Raw genomic sequence first — 22,547 nt, forward strand, 5'->3', positions numbered from 1 at the left:
ATGGTACCTTCGGTACTCATTCCAGTGGACATACAATGGCTAAAAAGATCCTTAGAGCAGGTTATTACTGGTCTACCATGGAAACAGACTGCCATCGTCACTCCCGAACATGTCACAAATGCCAGATATACGCTGACAAAGTACGTGTACCTCCAGTTCCATTAAGCGTCCTGACGGCTCCTTGGCCTTTTGCAATGTGGGGTATTGATATGATTGGAGAAATCAAACCTACTGCCTCCAACGGACATCGCTTTATCCTGGTCGCTATTGACTACTTCACAAAGTGGGTAGAAGCAGCTTCATTTGCTTCTGTCACCAAGAATGTGGTGGCCTGGTTTATCAAATACAATCTCATTTGTCGGTACGGCATCCCTGAACGGATTATCACGGACAATGGCACAAATCTAAACAACAGAATGATTACTGAACTTTGCACACAGTTCAAAATCAAGCATCATAATTCCTCTCCATATCGACCAAATATGAACGGCGCGGTGGAAGCTGCCAACAAGAACATCAAGAAAATCATACAAAAAATGACAGTAACCTACAAAGACTGGCATGAGATGTTGCCTTTTGCTCTTCATGGTTATCGCACATCTGCGCGTACTTCAACAGGGGCAACTCCATTTTCTTTAGTCTATGGTATGGAGGCAGTTCTTCCAATTGAAATTCAGATTCCTTCCCTAAGGATTATGAAAGAAGCCAATCTAGACGAAGACGATTGGATTCAAACACGGTTGGACCAGATAAACCTGATTGATGAGAAAAGGCTCGCAGCTATTTGTCATGGTCAGCTATACCAAAAGCGTATGATCAAAGCCTTCAACAAAAAAGTCAAAAGTCAAGCATACCAAATTGGTGGCTTGGTTGTTAAACGCATCATCTTACCACAAGGTGATCCCAGAGGCAAATGGACTCCCACCTACGAGGGACCATTCATAATCAAGAAAATATTCTCCGGCGGCGCCATGTTGCTTACCACCATGGATGGCGAGGATTTCCCACACCCTGTGAATGCTGACATAGTCAAAAAATACTTCTCTTAAAAAAAAAAAAAAAAAAAAAAACAGCTCGCTAAGTTGAAAACCTGAAAGGGCAACTTAGGCAAAAATGAGCGTCTCGGTGGATTGAAAACCCGAAAGGGCGGTCCAGGCAAAAATTAGAGACTAAACAAATACTATCCCGGTAGGATGAAAACCTGAAAGGGCGGCCTAGGCAAAAGTTAGGGAATGAAGCATACAACTGTGTTCCGTTCAGCTGCCTACTCACCATCAAGATTCAACACCTCAAAGACACCGATCAGTCTAATCACTTTCTTCCAACAAGTGAGGGATGAGATGCTCGAAGACAGATTGGCAATAGCAGAGTTGAAACTTGACTGGATCATTTTCACATAGCTATTTATCTTCATAAATATTTTTCAAAACTTTCTGACAGTTTCCTACTTCTAGGATTGTTGTCTCCCTGTGCTAACCCGCCTATCATGGCTCTTTTCAATGCAGCTCTTTCAAAAATCACTATTTTCATTTTTTCTGTTTAAATACGTAAGCGTCCCAATGATAATTTTGAATGAGCATATGCATTTGAATATGATTGATGTTTACCAGGAAAAACAGGAATGGCATTCAGGAAATGTCCCGATCATCTGGACATCATTCCATCAGAAGGAAATCACCAAGAGAAACGCATTTCTCAGCAAATTCCTCAAAAAGATTTTCTCTTCAAAAGAAGTCTTATTCCCCAGCAGGGTTGTTCCAGATTACTATCTTCAGAAGGTGTGATCCCCGCACCCGGACTTGGTCAGATAGTGCATCGGAGGATTATGCATCTTCCTCATTCCCATTTGAAAGGGCATCAGAACTTCCAGTTACCTTTGGTTCCCCAAGCAGTAGTCAAAGATCCTTCAACGGGATACCCGGGTTCTCAAAGAATTTCCCCAGACGAGGGTACTCAAGCAAGACAAAAGATCATCAACGATCACAATACATTCATGTCCAGCTGACTAGCGGGAATTTATTTTTCCAATTAGAAGCTTGACATCACATTCATACATTCATACATTCATACATTCACGTATTCATATTCATACATCATGCATCATACATCATACATCATGCACAACATAACATGCATATTTCTCCGGGAATATCTCACATTTACATGCATCATAAACATTGCATATCACTAACTTGATTTTTCAGGTAGGCAGATATCTTCAACAAAGATGTTCTCAATCACATGCCGTGTTCACCTGAATTCCATGAACGGTTCTCTCAGATATAATCAAGCCGAAGATTCATTCTGATCACTTACCAACTCAAAAACAAGCATCATAGATCAAAGTCGATACCTCAGACGGTTCCAAAACGATCTAGCATCAAAGATCTAAAGCGATACCTCAGACGGTTCCAAAACGATCTAACATTGCAGATCTAAAGCGATACCTCAGACGGTTCCAAAACGATCTAACGTTGCAGATCTAAAGCGATACCTCAGACGGTTCCACAATGATCAACTTCCAAAATCTAAATCGGAAAAACTTTGGACAAGTTCCGTAACGATTATCTTCCAAAACTTTAAGCGGTAACCTTGGACGGTTCCGAAACAGTCAACACAAAGACTTTCAAATCCTTCATCAAGATATAATCAATGGATTCATTCTGATGAACAAACCCTCAACCCATTTACCAGGTGGCATCTGAAAGCCCATCTCAGGTAATGTTTCAATCTGCCAACAACATTTCGCAGACGACATTCAAATGCAACTTCTAACATCTCTTCTGATCAAGGTAAGTGTAAATTTTCAGGGCATCTAAATATTCAATCATCTTCTACCTTCAGATTTCAGACAATCTCTTCAGGTTTAAGAAGATTGAATAGGGGCAACTGTTATACCCCAAAATTTGCCCACATATTTTTCAAGAAAACTCCAATCTGAAAATTAAGGGTCTCATATAATCATGGATTTTTATTTCAACAAATATCCTGACATATGAAATACTTAGTTTTTAGAATCTTTCTTATACAGTAATTTGGCTTGCAGTTGAATTTATTCTTACGCAAACACCAAATACTGTTTATTACTTCACACATGCTATTTATTTATTTACAGATAAATAGTACTGACACAATTGGTACAGAGTTAAATCTTTTTGCAGGCGCAGAATCAGGAAACTCAGACTGTACTGGTAACAAGTAGATTATTATTATCTTTTGTTTCCCACTAATTTTTGTACTATATTCCATTATTTGCAAAAATCTTTTCAAATCTCTTTTTCAAAAATCAAATCTCTCTTTTTTCAACACTATCATACTCTTTCTTTCAAATCTTACTTCCACTCAAATTTTCCTTTTGTACGGAATCACATCATTCCCCAACGTCTCTTTCCTTCTTTCCATTCAATAAATACCTCTCATTTTCTTCCATAAAATCTCACATCAAATTCCAACTCATCTTTCAAATTCCTACCTCATATCTATTTTCTCTTCTTCCCTAACAAGAATGGCAAAGTGGATAGAGACACTGTTTCTTACAGTCATCACCATTGCTACGGTGATCATGACTTTCTTCTGCCTGCATAGTCCTGAAGAGTGTGGACCTGCAATGGTTGCACTCCCAATCATCTACATGTTATTGTTCATAGCATGGGTCATTAATCGTCATTCTTAAAATTTGCCGTATTTCTTATTTCTTAAATGTACCGTTTATTCGTCGTACTGTTCAATATAGTATGTAATATTTGTACTGTCAGTATTAAATGTTGTACTATTTGTCATGATATTGCTTAATTACTAAGATAATATTTTGTGTGTTTTTTGCCAGTCAAATATTCCTATTTCTGTGCATTAAATGATTTTCAGGGTTATTATCGGTAATTTTGCCCGCATACCGTAAATATTAGTTATTTATTATGTCTGTGTTTTTCTAACAAGTCATGTAAATAAACTTTCATTTTTTACATAAAACAAAAACAAAAAACAACAAAAAAGAAAATTAACTTTGTGTTGCACCCCAAAATTTGCCCTGATATGTTTGCAAAATGTCATTTTTATTTCAAATAAATGACATAGCCCAGTTGGTAAGAGTGTAAGGTTTGCAATTACAAGGTTCCGGGTTCGAATCCCACCGTCTCCATTATTTTGACTTTTTTTTTCTCTTATTATTTTTCATATTAAATTTCCATAGTTTTTTTTAGTTTTAGATTTTATCATTATGATTATTTCTTCAAATACTCGTTCATTTTAATTTTAGGGATTAATTTTTTATCATTACCTTTTATTAAGTAATTTTTTATAGTTATTAGTTTATTAAAAAAAAAAATCAAAAAAAATTATGTCACGTGTTTGCTAGTTTCCATTATATTAGGAATTCATTTTTATTTTAAGTAGTTTTATAAGTTTCATTGCTATCATTATCATATTGTTAATAATAAAAAAATTATATTTTAGTCTTTCCAAAATTGAACCAAATGTATCATGTTTGCAAATCGGTCTCCGTTCATAAACTTGCTCTCAAAGGACAAATCTCAATCAAATTCCTATAACTACACAAGATCTTCAATCTTAATTCCAAAAATCAATTACCTTCAATTAACATTAAACCAAAAAATCAATCAGAATTGAATTCAAGATATCATGTGTGGCTATAAAAAGAGAGAAATATCACAGAAAAAAGGGAGAGGAAAAAACCCAAAAAGAAACATTCTCTGTCACGTACAAAGTTCACCAATTTTTCTAACCCTTATACAACTGCTTTTGACATACCAACAACCACCCAAAAAAATCAATTCTAACACTAATCTCACCATCATATACAACCTTGTTCATCCTCAAAGCTATGTCCTTCAAAACAATTTCACTACAACCATTCAAACTTTCTTAGCCACATACAACACTCTCAAATCTAACACATAAACTAGTAAATTACACATAAACAAAAAACCAAATTCATAAACAAAACACAAACCTTCATCTTCTTTAACACACTAACCATAACAATATCTCTGTTTTTACAATAACATGAATGTCAAATTTCTTTTTGCAGGAAAATAGAAGAAAAAGGATGAAGCCGTGGCCAATCAGAAGCTTGACGGAACAGCCGCACACCGACCTCCGCGCAACCACCGGAAGCTCCGCCTTCGGTGAACCAACAACACCGCGAGAAGCCCTCCGTTCCGATCACCCACCTCCGATCGCGGCAACACCAGATCCAGCGTCTCCGCCATCTCCTCCACCACCTCAGCCGAAGCCGCATACAACCGGCACCGCCCTATTCAGTCCTCTGATTGCAAGCCACCGTGGCGGATCTAAACAATGGGTTAAAAAAAAAGGATCTTGATTATGGACCATTCCATGTGCCAAAGCCCATTAAACTAGTACCATCATTGAGGACATTGAATATCTTCATGGACATCCACAAGTTTTGTTTAATACTTTATACACTTACCATCTTATTTTATTTTTTATTGTAACTGTTTCTTATTTGTAAATAGTTAATTAGGGCTTTACTTTCCGCATTCCCGCCAGGTTTTTATTGTAATCCCCTCCCCGAAGCCATGTAATAGCGTAGGAACTTTATTTTCTGCTTTTTTACTTTCTGCACCTATAAATTGCTAGATGAATGCTAATAGGATTGCATGGAAAGACTAAAACTGAACCGTTAGCTCACTAACATCAAATATTAAATATCTGAACATAACACACTCTTTTATTGCTGCACACACTCACCCCTAGGGTACGCCCCTCTTGGTTGCGTTACGAATAAAGGTCGTGTCCCTCGAATATAGAGGTATCTAAAGCAAATGTCCCTCGATAAACAAAAAATCATCAAAGATCATGGTCCCTCGATGACCCTCGAATTGCTGCCTACGAATGCATGATCTAGTCCCTCGATTGAGATGATTCGTCCCTTCGACTTTGCTAAAAGGTACCTCTACTCGTTGCCTTCAAACGACCTCGATGACCCTTCGATGACTCGCACGTCCAATATAACAAGGACTACCTACTCCTATATAGTATGGATAGTCCTGGGAACTTTAAAATTTACAGAAAAAGACCAGTTAAATAGGGTAGTGCTCTTAAACTGCCTAGCTCAATAAAAATATCTTTTCAATATCATTTCAAAAAACTAAGGCTACGCATTTACGCTAAAGTCCTTATGCTCCTTTCAAAACAAACAAACAATATGAGCTAAGCAAGTTAAGAGCCCGTAGATAACTACGGATGAAAAGGGTGCTTGCACCTTCCCTTTTCATAACTTACCCCCCGAGCCCGTTTTCTTTCAAAAAAGGTCTTTTTCTGTACTTTTTACCTTTCCTAACATTGGACAAAATAAAAGTCGGTGGCGACTCTTGCTCACCGCAACATTGTTGCATATAAAAATAAAAGTCAGTTCACCGAGTTCCAGAACTGGCGACTCTGCTGGGGACAAATAAAAAGAGGGGTTACCTTAGAGCTTAGATCATATAATATGCTTGTTTTGTTTGCTTTACTCTTCAAGGTTGCTTGGGAATTAAATGAAGGACGAATCCTATACCCGGATTCAAGTACACTTAAGATAGGAGTGGCATAGTCATGGCGACCTCTTTCACATATGTGGGAGATGAGTCAATATGAAGTTCACGCTTGAGTTAGGACTCCATAGATACATGCACACCTTTCTCAAATGAGGGAGGTCTATGTATGTAACTTTGGGTGCGCCGGAGCTCAAGGACCTTTAGTTACCCTCTAACCCATCTTGGCCTTTAGGAACGTAGTGGGGGGACTACTCTTGACAAATGTTGAGAACTAGTCGCTACCCGATGCTACAATTCAGATAGGTTCTCTCTCAAAGTATCATTGCATGGTGCAAATGCATCATGTCCGAGGGTGCTTTAGAAGGGCTGACAATTCTGAATAACTCGGTAGAACCTGTTGCTGATATCATCCTTATCTTTAGAAGTACCTATTGGGGAAGGGTAGTCACCTGGTCATACTCCATGCAAGCTGTAAACCTAAGGACTCTTGTGTGACATGTTTGTTATCTAACCACTTGATCTCCTTGCAGGTTTTGTTTGTAGGACTTACTTGTCCGTACTACCCTATGCTTTTACATAATGTGCTGACTAACCTTTTCAGGGATCTTTGATATTTAGGATGCATAATTCCCAGGTACTGTTATGGAAGGACTATCAAGAGCCTTAATTCATATCAAGGGGCAAGAGGATTTATTTTCCTCCAGCCAGATGCTTTTCAAACTCGAAAGTAGAATAAACTTCTGTCAATGGGCAAGAGGATTTATTTTCCTCTAGCCAGATGCCTTCAAACTCAAGGGTACAGTTCCTATCAAGGGGAAAAAGGATTTGTTTTCCTTTAGCCACATGCTTTTAAGCTCAAAATTACCATACCCCGAATCAGAGGCTATGACCCACTGGATATGGTGAGCCTGATTCTTAAAGAAGGACGTTCAAAGATGGAAGTCGAAGTTCTTCAACAAAGCTGCAACTACATGTCAATGTTGCAAATTGGGTTCCAAAAAGATCCTTGAAAGCATTGCATATGCATTTGCATACATATCATTGCATAACAGGTTTCCAGACAACGAGCTTCTCATTTTCTGCCTCAAATCCCTAAAGCTTGATACTTACAACTCCTTTGTGGCTTCGTCAGAATCTTCTTCTTTGAAGTAATCTGTAGTTCAGATACGAACGTTTGGTTTGGTTTCCTCTCTGGGGCACTTGGTCAGTCGATCAATAATTGCCAACCAGTCCGAGATAAGGTACAAGACCTGATTGATGCAAAGGCTATCATATTCACACCTGCAGGCCAGATTTGAAGTTCTCCTTCGACTCAATGGACCTTCTGAAGCAATAAGTCCATACGGAGAAAATCTCCTCAATGTTGGCAATTCGTAATTTCATGCATTTTCATGCGTAATCTTTCTTGTTCTTGTTCAATACTGTCTATATGCAATACTTGTTTGTTTTTGAACTATAATAACGATGCATTGGATATGATTGTCTTGAAAAAATTCATTCGCCCTCGCTCTAATATGTTTTTATTTGCGTGTGATACCAAACTCTCAATGATAAAGCATGATGACTCTAAAGGGAGAATGACGAACGCATAATACCAATAATCTCAAATAGTGTGCTTTCGAGTAAAACCCTGTTGATGATGTACAGGCATTGTTTCAAATTCCCAAACATTGGAGATATAAGGAAGTTAATCCCTTGTCAACCCCTTTGAGCCTTGAAGTAGGAGTTTCTTTTCTATACGAAAAACCCTCACATTTAACCCAGGGGCAGGGTAGTGTTCAGTTAACTTGATTGAGCATTCAAAATTCATCAGGAGCTCGCATCTAAGGATACAACAATGGTTATCCTTCAAAAGGTTGAGAAAAAGTCGAGACCGCAATGGTCATCTCTCGCACAATAGGAAGTCAAAATATGACGGTACAACAACGACTATCCCTCGTCAACCAAGAAATGAGGCAGTCACAATCTTTCCAATGATAATAAATTGAAGACGTCTCATACGACTTGTAAAAAAAAAAAGAGAAAAATGAATCGAAAAAAAAAAGAGAAAAGAAAGCCCGCTAAGTCAATAACTTGAAAACAAATGACTAAGGCAAAAGTTAGGGCATCCCGCTGGACTTCAAACTCAGAATTCAAAAGAATTTGTCCAGGCAAAAGTTAGGGAAACAAAAAAGATCCTCAACAAAAGGGGCAAATTCGTGTGTCTATAAATTCAAGATCGTGTGATCAGACGCCAAGAATAAAAGGTAAGTGATTGTCATGTCCAAACACCTTGTCGATTCCTCAATCGTCTCAAACTCCTCTGGAAGGATGAATGCTCGCGTCGAGTTAACTGAACTTAGGTTGGAGAACATCACGAAGGGAGTGGGCACCAATAAAATTTTGAGCCTATATATCTTTTTTTCTAAAACCATTAACCTGGCCACGTTACAACCCTCAAAAGTCCTAATTGAAGCAGGGTTAATTCGAAAGCATACTATAACGAGAAAACGGTAAACCGACTCCTAGGAGTTTTGCTAAAACATTTGAGTTGGTATCACGCCACTTTTCACAAAAATCGATGTTTTGACATCCTTTCAAAAAAAATATTTCAAGACAAACATGAACTTTGCATTAGATTTATATTTCTCATACTAAACATTCTTTGCATACGAACAAGTACTTGACACCAGGAAAACTTCCATCATGAGCTGCAGATGAAAAGTTTAACCCTCTCAAGGGACAAGTTGTCTTCAGAACTCCGTTGAGTTCGAGCATGAACATCTCAAATTATAATCACCCTCAGGGTTACAAAAACGGTTGAAATACCCCATGGACTAAGCGTTCAGATATTCGGGGCAATCAAGCCAAGATTCAAAGGATCTCTCAAAACTGCTGAAATTACCAGGAGCCTTCACCCAAGCACAACTAGAATTACCTCCAACCCTGATCAACCAGAGGCATGATTCCTAAGTTCATGATACAGGGGCATGTTGCTTATGATAGCACGAATATCAGAAAGTCCCCCGATAGATAAAGCTGCAGAGACGTCTCGTACGCCCGGCTCAGTCAGTCAAAAGCTTGTATATACAAGGGGCATGACATATCTCATTCATCAGGGGCAATCAAGTCAAGATTCCGAGAATCTCTCAAAGATGCAAAAAAATAATCAGGGGCATGTATCCAAGTAAATCTTAGTCTATTTCCAATCAACATGGGGCATTGTCCTGGGCCAATGATTACGAGGGGCATGACGCCCATAGTGCACATCTCATAAAGTCCTCGCGAGGCGAATCTTTCCAAAGTCCCTAATAGCAGGGGAAAATCTATGCAAGTCCAGTTTGACATCTAGATCAATACTCAGTGGTGTGTCCCAATCAACACAAATCTAGGAATGACAGTTACTATAATACTGGGGGCAATGTTCAAGGCATCCATGCCTTCCTACAGCTTCGATTTCACAAGATTTTATCCCCACAGAGCAATTCTCAAGAAGATATCTTCAAACATACTCGTCTCGACAAAGACAGGACTCCCCAACAGAGTTTACATCTTCAACAATACCGGTTCTCCAAAACTTTGCTCTTCTCCAACATGTTTTATTAATATCTCTAATCCCCAATCAGGGAACATCAAGTTACTGATCATCCCCAAGCAGAAATCATAAACCCCCCAGCTGAGCATCTTCAACACAAGATCAGACATCAAAATCACAAAGGCATAGAGATTTATTTTCTCAATAAAGACAACATAAATCATATTCACATATCATATGGCATAAACATATTCATACATTGCATACATTACCTCATAATGAATTCATCCATAACATACAAAGTTTCTCTTTTATTCTGAGGGACTCATTACATAACACATGCATCATGACATTGCATAACTATACCTATTGCAGGATACAGGCACCGGCAAATTAACGAAATCTCCAACTTTCCAAGATCTAATTCAGCTACTACGAACGGTACTGACACGGTCAACGCTCAGAGATCTAATTCTATCATCACGAACGGTGTAGACACGATCAATGACCAACTAAGTCTAATTCAGCTACTACGAACGGTACTGACACGACAAAAGACCTAATTCGGTTACTACGAACGGTACTGACACGGTCAACTCTCAGAGATCTAATTCTATTATCACGAACGGTGTAGACACGATCACTGACCTTCCCAGTCTAATTCAGTTACTACGAACGGTGCTGACACGACAAGAGATCTAATTCCATCATCACGAACGGTGTGGACACGATCAACTATTTCCTAAAGTCTAATTCAGTTACTACGAACGGTGCTGACACGACAAGAGAATCTAATTCTATCATCACGAACGATGTAGACACGATTATCTCCCCAAGATCTAATTCGGTGACCACGAACGGTACTGACACGATCAACTCTCAGAGATCTAATTCCATCATCACGAACGGTGTGAACACGATCAACTGCTTCTAAGTCTAATTCAGTTACTACGAACAGTGCTGACACGACCAACTCTCAGAGATCTAATTTCATCATCACGAACGGTGTGGACACGATCAACTATTTCCTAAAGTCTAATTCAGGCACTACGAACGGTGCTGACACGACCAACTCTCAAAGATCTAATTCATCTACTACGAACGGTAATGACACGATCAACATTCAAATACTCCTCAACACAGGGTATCAGTCTAACGCACGACTCATTCCTTCAACCTAACGCACGGTTTTCCAGACATCTGCTGATGCAGGCTAGACCCAGTCTAACGTACGACTCAACCTAGGTCTTTTCCTCAGAAACAGTCTAACGTACGACACGTTCTGACTCTTAAGTACATCAAGTCAGATGGCATCTTCAAGCCCATCTCCATCATACATCTTCTCGACACACCTGGATGGCATCTTTAAGCCCATCTCAGACAATTTTCTGTCAATATCTGGATGGCATCTTTAAGCCCACCTCCGACAACATCATGTCAATCCAATTAGTGGCATCTTTGAGCCCATTCAAACCATCTCCGACATAGGTCCCTGCATCAGCAAGGCAAATTTTTGGGGCACTAAGTGTTCAATCATCTTCTACCTTCAGATCCCGATAGGCAAAGATGCCAATCTACCTCTTCAGGTTTAAGAAGATTGAACAGGGGCAGCTGTTGCACCCCAAAATTTGCCCTGATATGTTTGCAAAATGTCATTTTTATTTCAAATAAATGACATAGCCCAGTTGGTAAGAGTGTAAGGTTTGCAATTACAACGTTCCGGGTTCGAATCCCACCGTCTCCATTATTTTGACTTTTTTTTTCTCTTATTATTTTTCATATTAAATTTCCATAGTTTTTTTTAGTTTTAGATTTTATCATTATGATTATTTCTTCAAATACTCGTTCATTTTAATTTTAGGGATTAATTTTTTATCATTACCTTTTATTAAGTAATTTTTTATAGTTATTAGTTTATTAAAAAAAAAAAATCAAAAAAAATTATGTCACGTGTTTGCTAGTTTCCATTATATTAGGAATTCATTTTTATTTTAAGTAGTTTTATAAGTTTCATTGCTATCATTATCATATTGTTAATAATAAAAAAATTATATTTTAGTCTTTCCAAAATTGAACCAAATGTATCATGTTTGCAAATCGGTCTCCGTTCATAAACTTGCTCTCAAAGGACAAATCTCAATCAAATTCCTATAACTACACAAGATCTTCAATCTTAATTCCAAAAATCAATTACCTTCAATTAACATTAAACCAAAAAATCAATCAGAATTGAATTCAAGATATCATGTGTGGCTATAAAAAGAGAGAAATATCACAGAAAAAAGGGAGAGGAAAAAACCCAAAAAGAAACATTCTCTGTCACGTACAAAGTTCACCAATTTTTCTAACCCTTATACAACTGCTTTTGACATACCAACAACCACCCAAAAAAATCAATTCTAACACTAATCTCACCATCATATACAACCTTGTTCATCCTCAAAGCTATGTCCTTCAAAACAATTTCACTACAACCATTCAAACTTTCTTAGCCACATACAACACTCTCAAATCTAACACATAAACTAGTAAATTACACATAAACAAAAAACCAAATTCATAAACAAAACACAAACCTTCATCTTCTTTAACACACTAACCATAACAATATCTCTGTTTTTACAATAACATGAATGTCAAATTTCTTTTTGCAGGAAAATAGAAGAAAAAGGATGAAGCCGTGGCCAATCAGAAGCTTGACGGAACAGCCGCACACCGACCTCCGCGCAACCACCGGAAGCTCCGCCTTCGGTGAACCAACAACACCGCGAGAAGCCCTCCGTTCCGATCACCCACCTCCGATCGCGGCAACACCAGATCCAGCGTCTCCGCCATCTCCTCCACCACCTCAGCCGAAGCCGCATACAACCGGCACCGCCCTATTCAGTCCTCTGATTGCAAGCCACCGTGGCGGATCTAAACAATGGGTTAAAAAAAAAGGATCTTGATTATGGACCATTCCATGTGCCAAAGCCCATTAAACTAGTACCATCATTGAGGACATTGAATATCTTCATGGACATCCACAAGTTTTGTTTAATACTTTATACACTTACCATCTTATTTTATTTTTTATTGTAACTGTTTCTTATTTGTAAATAGTTAATTAGGGCTTTACTTTCCGCATTCCCGCCAGGTTTTTATTGTAATCCCCTCCCCGAAGCCATGTAATAGCGTAGGAACTTTATTTTCTGCTTTTTTACTTTCTGCACCTATAAATTGCTAGATGAATGCTAATAGGATTGCATGGAAAGACTAAAACTGAACCGTTAGCTCACTAACATCAAATATTAAATATCTGAACATAACACACTCTTTTATTGCTGCACACACTCACCCCTAGGGTACGCCCCTCTTGGTTGCCTTACGAATAAAGGTCGTGTCCCTCGAATATAGAGGTATCTAAAGCAAATGTCCCTCGATAAACAAAAAATCATCAAAGATCATGGTCCCTCGATGACCCTCGAATTGCTGCCTACGAATGCATGATCTAGTCCCTCGATTGAGATGATTCGTCCCTTCGACTTTGCTAAAAGGTACCTCTACTCGTTGCCTTCAAACGACCTCGATGACCCTTCGATGACCCGCACGTCCAATATAACAAGGACTACCTACTCCTATATAGTATGGATAGTCCTGGGAACTTTAAAATTTACAGAAAAAGACCAGTTAAATAGGGTAGTGCTCTTAAACTGCCTAGCTCAATAAAAATATCTTTTCAATATCATTTCAAAAAACTAAGGCTACGCATTTACGCTAAAGTCCTTATGCTCCTTTCAAAACAAACAAACAATATGAGCTAAGCAAGTTAAGAGCCCGTAGATAACTACGGATGAAAAGGGTGCTTGCACCTTCCCTTTTCATAACTTACCCCCCGAGCCCGTTTTCTTTCAAAAAAGGTCTTTTTCTGTACTTTTTACCTTTCCTAACATTGGACAAAATAAAAGTCGGTGGCGACTCTTGCTCACCGCAACATTGTTGCATATAAAAATAAAAGTCAGTTCACCGAGTTACACTTTGACTGTTGATTTTTCACTCTAACTGCTACATCAATACCTGAACAGTCAGTTGACAGCCAAACTGCTGGCAGTACAATTCTCAGTGTTTTGTACCATCAATCAAATCAATCTTTCACAATTCAAAATTCCAAGATTTTTGTTCTAGAAGTCTTCTGAATATCACGCGATTAGCAGAGACTCAACACTGCACAAAAATCAGGTACGCTTAACTGTCTCCTACACAAACAGTCCCTAATCAGGGTTTTTCTTGTTTTTACAGGAGCAACAAGTTTTTGAGAGCTCAAATGGATTTCATACACATCCATATATCTCAAAGTACCATCATACAAATTTTCAAACTTCAAATCACTCAGACGCACCATCAGCAGCTCAAACAGTCAACAGACGACCCGTTTGACCAAAAAGTCAACAGACAGTCAAAAATGAAATTTTTTGTCAAAGTCCATATTTTGTCAAAGGATTCATCATTTGATCATTGGATGATCATAATTCATCAAGGAAAGATCAAAAATCAACAAAACCCTAAGATTCAAAATTAGGGTTTTTGCCTGAAAAGTCAACTCAACTTTGACTGATCATAACTCTCTCATCCTTCATCCAAAAAATTCAAACCAAAGCTTGTTTTGAAGGAAATTCAATTATCTTTCAAATGCCATTGATCCCATGGTCATTGGATTCACCATTTGAAAAATATGATCAAAGACATTACAGGTCATTTTCAAAGTCAACAAAAAGACACTTTTTTCAAAAGGACACACAAGGAGCTTCAAAAATCATTTTGACATGAGACCAAAGGCATTGGTTAGAGGACTCTTTGAGGTTTCCAAAAAGTGCAAGATCTCCTTCATATGACAAAAATTGAAGGATTTACACCTTGTTGAAGTTGGCTAAATTTTGGGAAAATACATGAAATCAACATTGCTCAAAATTGCATTTTTTCCAAAAGGGGCCAAGTTTTCAGCATTCAAACATCATTTCCATGATGATATGGGCCTCCCACGACCAAGACAAAGCCCACATCATTTTTCTCCATTTTTTGATTTAATTTTATCATTTAAGATTAAATTAAAAAGGAAAAAAGGAAGGATAAATCATAGCTTATTTTCTAAGCTAAAAGCTCACACATGTGGCTTAATTATGCAGCAAGAAAGCTGCAAGGAAAGGCTAAGGAAAGAGCAAGCCAAGGTTGCTTGAGTTCCAAGCTTGAAAGTCAAAAATTCAACAAAAGCAATCATTGCTTTTAGCTTCAATTTTAAGCACCTCAAGGCCTATAAATGAAGCTGCATATTTCACAAACAAAGAGAGCCAAGACCCACGAAATATAGCAAGAGTATAGCAAGAAAACTCATCAAATCTCTCAAAAATTCCATATACTTTGTAATTTTCAATTTCCATATTCCAATCAATATCAATACCTAACAATCATTCCAATCATCTTCTAAGATCATATAAAGTAAGAATAAACTCTTTGTGTGGCCCCATGAGAGTCGTATCACATGCATAAGTGTTGTTCATATTCATACATGATCAACTTTCGTTTTCATATATTTAATTAACCTCAATATAAACTAATCATTCTAATAAGTTAATGAGGTCCTATAAGGCGGGTCTGGGCTTTAACATGTTGGTTTCCACGTGAATATTGCTTAATACCATTGATGAATGTTCATGCATGTTCAAACTTTAATCTCTTCGAATCCATAGCTACAGCGCTCAAATAGCCAAACTAACACCACCATCGTGTTCAGGAGGTGATTTTAAGTCGATCTGGGTCCCTTTTGTTTTTGCTCATGGTTGTTTTTGTAGGTTTTCAGAAGCATGGAAATTTGAAACAAAATCCGCAGGTAATGCTGCAGCTAAATCCGCAGCTAAATCCATAGGTAAGAGGTTGAAGAAGATGAATAGTGAGTTGGAAACATTGACCAGCACGCGTGGCATTTCTGGCGCTTCCCATTCGCTGGTCAGCAAGTCTCGCTAGCCACATGTGCATGGTGGGGCCCAACAGACTTGTTGAAAGTCTTTGTGATCCCACGTGATCACTCCCACGCATGTATACCATGTGCCCACGCATCTGGGCCATAGATTTCCATCAATTCTTCATCTAACGCACCAGATTACACAGCTTATCATGCTCCCTCATAAACCACCACACAGGATCAGTATCCTTTTATTTTCTATTTTATTTTCTATTTTATTTTAATTTCTTTGTTAAATTAATTAAAAATAGTTTTAAAAATCCAAAAAATACACAAAAAATATTTTTAGACTTCTAAAATAATATATTATTTTCTGAAATAAAAATATTTTATTTTTCTTCATAATTTCAATATTTTGCATAATTAATTAGTATATATTTATATATTTGCTTTTTAATTATTCTAACCAATCAAAAAATCATAAAAAAAATTGTTCTTAATGTTAAAAATTATTTATATATTATAAACTAATTTTGTACATATTTTGAATAATTTTATCTTTAAGTTTTAATTGTTTGTATAATTATTTGCATAATTATGTTTTAATTAACTTAAATCAATTTCAAATCAATTTCAAAAATTCCAAAAAAATTAGTTTTGTTTTAAAATTAATTGATAAATATTTTGTACATATTTTAAACTTAACTTCTAGGTTTAAATCAATTTTCATCTTTTTTCTTCATTTTAATTTAATTAATCATGCATTAATTATAATTAAAACCAATCATAAAAATTCCAAAAACATGCCTTTTATTTTTCTTGCAATTTAAAATTCCTAGATAAATGTATAGGATGTCAAATTCATGTAAATAGGCTAGTTTACATTTCCCGCACAATCGATGTAATAGCGTAGATTTACTTTCCGCACTTTACATTTCCGCACTTTAATTTCCAGCAAATATAAACTGCGTGTATGTCAAAGATAAAATTGAACCGTTAGATCACTAACTTCAAAGATAAATATCTGAATCCAATCACAATCACACTTGCACCTCTTCAGGTAATCCCTTCTCATTCCTTTCAAAATCAAAGTCAAAATTCCACTGTTTTGAGTACAAAATCGAACCTTGCTTTTATATCCGATGAAAGGATAGATTTTTAAAGGAAATAGGATAAAGACCTTATAACTCAGGGTAGACCTCCTAGTTTGCTCGCTCAAATCAAAACAAACAAAATTCTCATACACTGTTGTTTTTTTCAAAACTTTCAAAAAAGACAATACTTTGTATACATCCAAACACGGGTTATTACAAAGTTAACGTTCTTTTCAAAACATCTTTCGAAAGATAAACAAGCATTTTGTATACATCCACACACGGATCATTACAAAATTCAAATTACAAAGGTATTTGAAACCACATATGAGCAATTTCAGAGCAATTGAAAAGTGATCGAAAAATAAGTGAGCTAAGCAAACTTAAGAGCCCATGGATAACCATGGATACAAAGGGTGCTAACACCTTCCCTTTGTATAACCTACCCCCTTACCCAGAATTTCTTAAAGGTCTTTTTTCTGTTTCTTTTATAAACCTTTCCTTAATTGGATAAAATAAAAGGTCGGTGGCGACTCTGTGAATTTTCAAAATGCGAAAGCATTAAGCGACAAAAAAGAGTCAGTTCACGTATCTCTACAGATCAGAGGTATGGCCCGGAATTAAAAAAAATCGGAGGTCCACAGTAGTCGTAGCGAGGACGATCGACGAACTGCCTAAACAAATATCGTGTTCTTGTCGCTTTTATCTTTTCATTTACGTTCTATTCATATTTGGTTATAATTGCAAATTGATCAATGATTCGAGTGTTAAAATTGTGAATTAAGGACTTGCATAAACATCACAATTCATCACACATTGAATCACCATCAATTTGATCATTATCACCAAGTGTTTGTGTTTTTGCTTCTTTCACTATTACTGCATTGCAAACCAAAGTTTATCAATTTAGAAGTTAATCGATTTTCAGCTGTGAAACGTATTGATTCCATAACATATCACCTCATCTTTAATCTCAATTATCTTGTGGTTTTGGCACATATACGACCCTTGCAATAACGGTCCGGAATAGACGCAAGTCGATTCAGAACCGCTTTCGCATTAGTTCGAAATAATTCCGAAAAACTCTGTGAGATCTATTCACCCCCCCTCTAGATCCTTAGGCCAACGTCTAACAATTGCTGGACTTGAAGCTTTGTTAGAATTGGGGGCAACTAGATTCAAAATTAAAGGAGACTCCGAACTAGTGATTAAGCAACTAACAAAGGAGTACAAATGCATCAAAGAAAACTTGATCATGTACTTTGTCATAGCAAATAGGTTACTTAAAAAATTTGAATATGTGGAGTTAAATCACGTCTCAAGGACCAAGAATCAAGAAGCAAACGATCTGGCACAGTTAGCCTCAGGATACAGGGTATCAAAAGAGAAATTAGAGGAACTGATCGAAGTAAGAGGAAAAGCAATGGCTACCAAGCTTTCCCCAAGTGATCTGGAGAATTCACAATTAGGTTTTGCCAGCAAAGAAGAGTTTGAAGTATTAAATATAGACTCTTTAGCAGACACATATTGGAGGAGTCCAATTGTGAACTATCTAAAAGATCCTTCGACAGACACGGATAGAAAGGTGAAGTATAGAGCTTTATCATATTTCTTGATGGGGAACGAATTGTTCAAGAAAACTCCTGAAGGAGTCTTGTTGAAATGTCTGGGTGAAGCAGAAGCATATTTGGCTCTCTCAAATGTACACAGTGGAGCATGTGGTGCACATCAAGCGGGGCACAAAATGAAATGGCTTCTGTTTCGATATGGAATGTATTGGCCTTCTATGTTAAAAGACTGCATAGAATTCGCAAAAGGGTGTCAAGAATGCCAAGAGCATGCAGGTATTCAACATGCTCCAGCGAATGAGTTAAGTTCAATAATAAAACCATGGCCTTTCAGAGGCTGGGCACTAGATCTGATTGGAGAAATTCACCCTAAATCCTCTAAAGGTCAAAGATACATACTAGTAGGAATAGACTACTTCACAAAATGGGTCGAAGCGATACCGCTGGCGAATGTGGACCAAGAGGCTGTGATTGAGTTTATTCAGAAACACATCATATATAGATTTGGAATTCTAGAAAGTATGACCACAGATCAAGGATCAGTGTTCACTGGGCGAAAGATGCAAGACTTCGCCAAAGAAATGGGTTTCAAGTTGCTTAGTTCTACACCTTACTATGCTCAGGCAAATGGACAAGTCGAAGCAGTGAATAAGATAATAATCGGTCTCATAAAGAAACATGTAGGAAAAAAGCCTAAGAGTTGGCACAAAACCTTGGACCAAGCGCTTTGGGCTTGTCGAACATCTCCAAAAGAAGCTACAAACACTACGCCTTTCCAACTGACATTTGGACATGACGCAGTACTCCCAGTTGAGATATATTTGCAGTCAGTTCGGATACAAAGACAGGCAGAAATTCCTCCTAACATGTATTGGGAGTTGATGATGAACGAATTAGTAGACTTGGACGAAGACATACTTCGAGCATTGGAGATGATAAAAAGACAAAAAGAAAGAGTGTCCAGAGCATACAACAAAAAGGTGAAAGGTAAAACGTTTATCAATAATGACTTAGTTTGGAAAGTTATTTTACCTATAGATCAAAAGAATCAAACACTTGGTAAATGGTCCCCACACTGGGAGGGACCCTTTCGAATCTTGAAAGTATTCTCGAATAACGCTTACGAGATAGAAGAGTTAGCAGAAGATCACAGGGTCCTAAGAGTAAACGGGAAGTATCTGAAGAGATACAAACCAAGCATGCACGAAGTAAAGATTGCAAAAACGTAGATATTGAGGTATACTACGTAAGCCAAAATGGTTGAACTAACACCAAAATGGCTTTGTGTTCAAACAAACATGTATGGCAAATAAAGTAAGAAGACAAAGAAACTTCAAAATATTTTCCATTAATATCAAAGGAGTACATTCATTACAGGAAAGGTGGTTCCCAAAACATTGAAGGTCACAAAATCCAAAACATAAAAACCTAAAACAAACCACCTCCTAGTTGATCCTTTGATCTAAACCCTCTAGGGGAAACATGGGCAAGCTTTCCGCCTCGAACATGTCCATGGATCCAGAATTACGCATCCTCCTTACTATTCCCTTTTTGAGGAATATGTAAAATAAGATTCTTCCATATGGAAGACACGTTACGACCCCTTGACGAGCAGCAGCCATAGAAACTGCTTCAACAAGCCCTTTGAAAATCATTAAAGGGAAGTTGATTTTCTTCCCACGGAGGGCACAAAGGATAAATTCCAAATCCTCCACCATGATGCTGTTTTGATCATGGTTTCGTGGATGAAAGTTGCCCACGAGGAGTTGATGCCAAACCCTAATGACCTTGGCGCTGAAAGGATCGTTATCCATAAGAGTCCTCAACAGAAGATGAGTAGTCATGTTGAAGCTATTGTCATCAAAAGTCTCACCAGAGTTATTGCATCTCATCAGGTTAGAGATGGTGGAGGGAGTGATTCTAATGTGGGCACGTCGAACCTTAGAGACTATAGTGGTTCTGCCTTCCGGATTTATGCGTAGAGATGCAAACATCCAAAAGTCTGCTAACATGTTGGGATAAACAGGTCCCTCTAGGATTTCATAGTAGAAATCAAGTTCTTGGTTAGCAAAAAGGGCGCTAATGCTTATGAAGTTTTCCTCAAGTTCTTCTTCAGAAAGTTTGAACTCCTTTTTTATGCAAGCCCTAATGTTATTGTAAGTGAGGGGTAGTGCCATGTGGAGAAGAGAAGTTTGAAAAGGGTTTTTCTGACTCTGTGTTTGAGAGAATGCAAGAAGAGAAACGAAGTTTTGGACAAGAGTTTTTAAGCAAGCGTGAAGAAAGAAGTATAATGCTAATCCTTTATATAGACCTGGGGCAATAAAGGAACGGTTCAATTTTAATGATTGATTAGACTGCGTTTGGTATTCCAAAGAGAAGTTATGGCTTCCGCCGTTTCCCGCCCTTGAAAGTTGAGATGTAATCATGAATAACTGGTGCACGCCCGTCTCAAAGAGACGTTTTGAAGAAAGTGACGTCATCACTTAATGATGGTTACGGCTAAGGGAGTAGAAACGTCAAGTCTAGGCTAAAAGGGTTGCGAAGGATAGTCAGGTCACGTGCTTACATTTATTAAGATTACTGTGGCAATAAAAATATATTTTGGCAAGCTTTGAAGAATTGCTAGAGTGCTACTCATGACCATTGCAAAATGAAATAAGTGGGTAAATTGACAGATAAAGTTGCACGTATATAGATTCTTGGAGAAACTGACTACAAAACAAAGAAAAGATAAGTGCGCAGCACAAAAAGAGAGTACAAGGTTCGAAGCAACTAATTAAAATCCCTAGGAAGATTATCTTTTATCTTCGAATACTGAGTTTCCCATGAAGACATACGAATATCAAGCAATGCCCGTTGTCTCTTTAGTTCTTCAATTTCTCGCACTAGCTTCTGTGCAGCCTCGAAGTGCTGGATCCCTGACTGCGCCACTTCAGTTAATTCCTGCTGATTGGTTTGCTGAATTGTTGCCTGACGAGACTCAACCTCCTTTATCTTCTCTTCGAGCATTTTAATTTCCTGTTTCCAGGACTTGATATTCTTTTCACATTCGTCATACACTTCTTGATCCTTCAAGCGCTTTAGCTTAAGGGCGTCACCCTTTTTGGTTGCATCAGTAGCAGCTTTCCATGAAGAACTATGAGAAGCCATCTTCGCAGTGAGTTGTTCGTCAACATTTTGCTTCCGAAGAATGTTAGACTGAAGTTGTTCGATTAGAGAGCTTAGCAATACAATCACCTCTGAGACTTCTTTTGAAACCAAAAGTAGATCCAACTTCTTCAAAAGTTGGTTCAAGCTATGACCTTTGGTAGGATCCTTACTAAGAATTTCGACAAGGTTGGTTTCGAAGAACTTCTCCTTTATCTGATGAAGAAGACCAGAAGTATCCTCTTTGTCACCAGATTCTGTCTGAACAGCTGGAGAAGTTTCGAGCTCAGAGTACGAAATATTATCAATATTCATCATGGCCTTGAGGAAGCTGAGAGGATCAGTTTGCTTAAGTTGCTCCAATTCTGAAGAGGTAGGCTTTGCTGGGGCAGGCGTCGAAGTAGTTTCAGGAGAAACTATGGTCCCAAAGGGTGAAGTTTCGTAAGGACCAGCTGTGGCTAGTTTTGAAGTTTCCTCCATAGCATCTTGTTCAGATACAGTATCCTCACTACCAGTTGGGTGTCCAGCTGCATTGTTACTACCTGAACATTGACGATCTGCTCCCATATTTTCGCTTTTGTGGGTAGGAGGAGAATCATCAGTTGAATGGCTTTCTTCAACTGGCATAGTAGGAATAATGGTCGCAAGGGGCTGAGCGTCTTCGACAACTGGCGAAAGCACGTGAGATTTGTCTACATTGAGTAATTAGAACACATTATGATGGGAAGGTTGCAAGAAATCTGTTTGTCATAAGAAAGAATATGCACTTAC

At 37.8% G+C, this 22,547-nt stretch overlaps 1 protein-coding gene across 1 annotated transcript in view; it reads left to right on the top strand.

The window, feature by feature from the left end:
- LOC131659145 (vegetative cell wall protein gp1-like) overlaps window positions 1-12,980 on the top strand; it is a 37,718-nt gene extending 24,738 nt beyond the window's left edge. Inside the window, exons 2-3 of the mRNA XM_058928381.1 lie at window positions 5,048-5,320; window positions 12,687-12,980. Of these exons, the coding sequence (XP_058784364.1) occupies window positions 5,048-5,320; window positions 12,687-12,980 (567 nt within the window). The remainder of the gene's footprint in view (window positions 1-5,047; window positions 5,321-12,686) is intronic.
- Window positions 12,981-22,547: the final 9,567 nt, after the last annotated feature.

Source organism: Vicia villosa, linkage group LG1 (assembly GCF_029867415.1).
Source record: "Vicia villosa cultivar HV-30 ecotype Madison, WI linkage group LG1, Vvil1.0, whole genome shotgun sequence".
Lineage (NCBI taxonomy): Eukaryota > Viridiplantae > Streptophyta > Magnoliopsida > Fabales > Fabaceae > Vicia > Vicia villosa.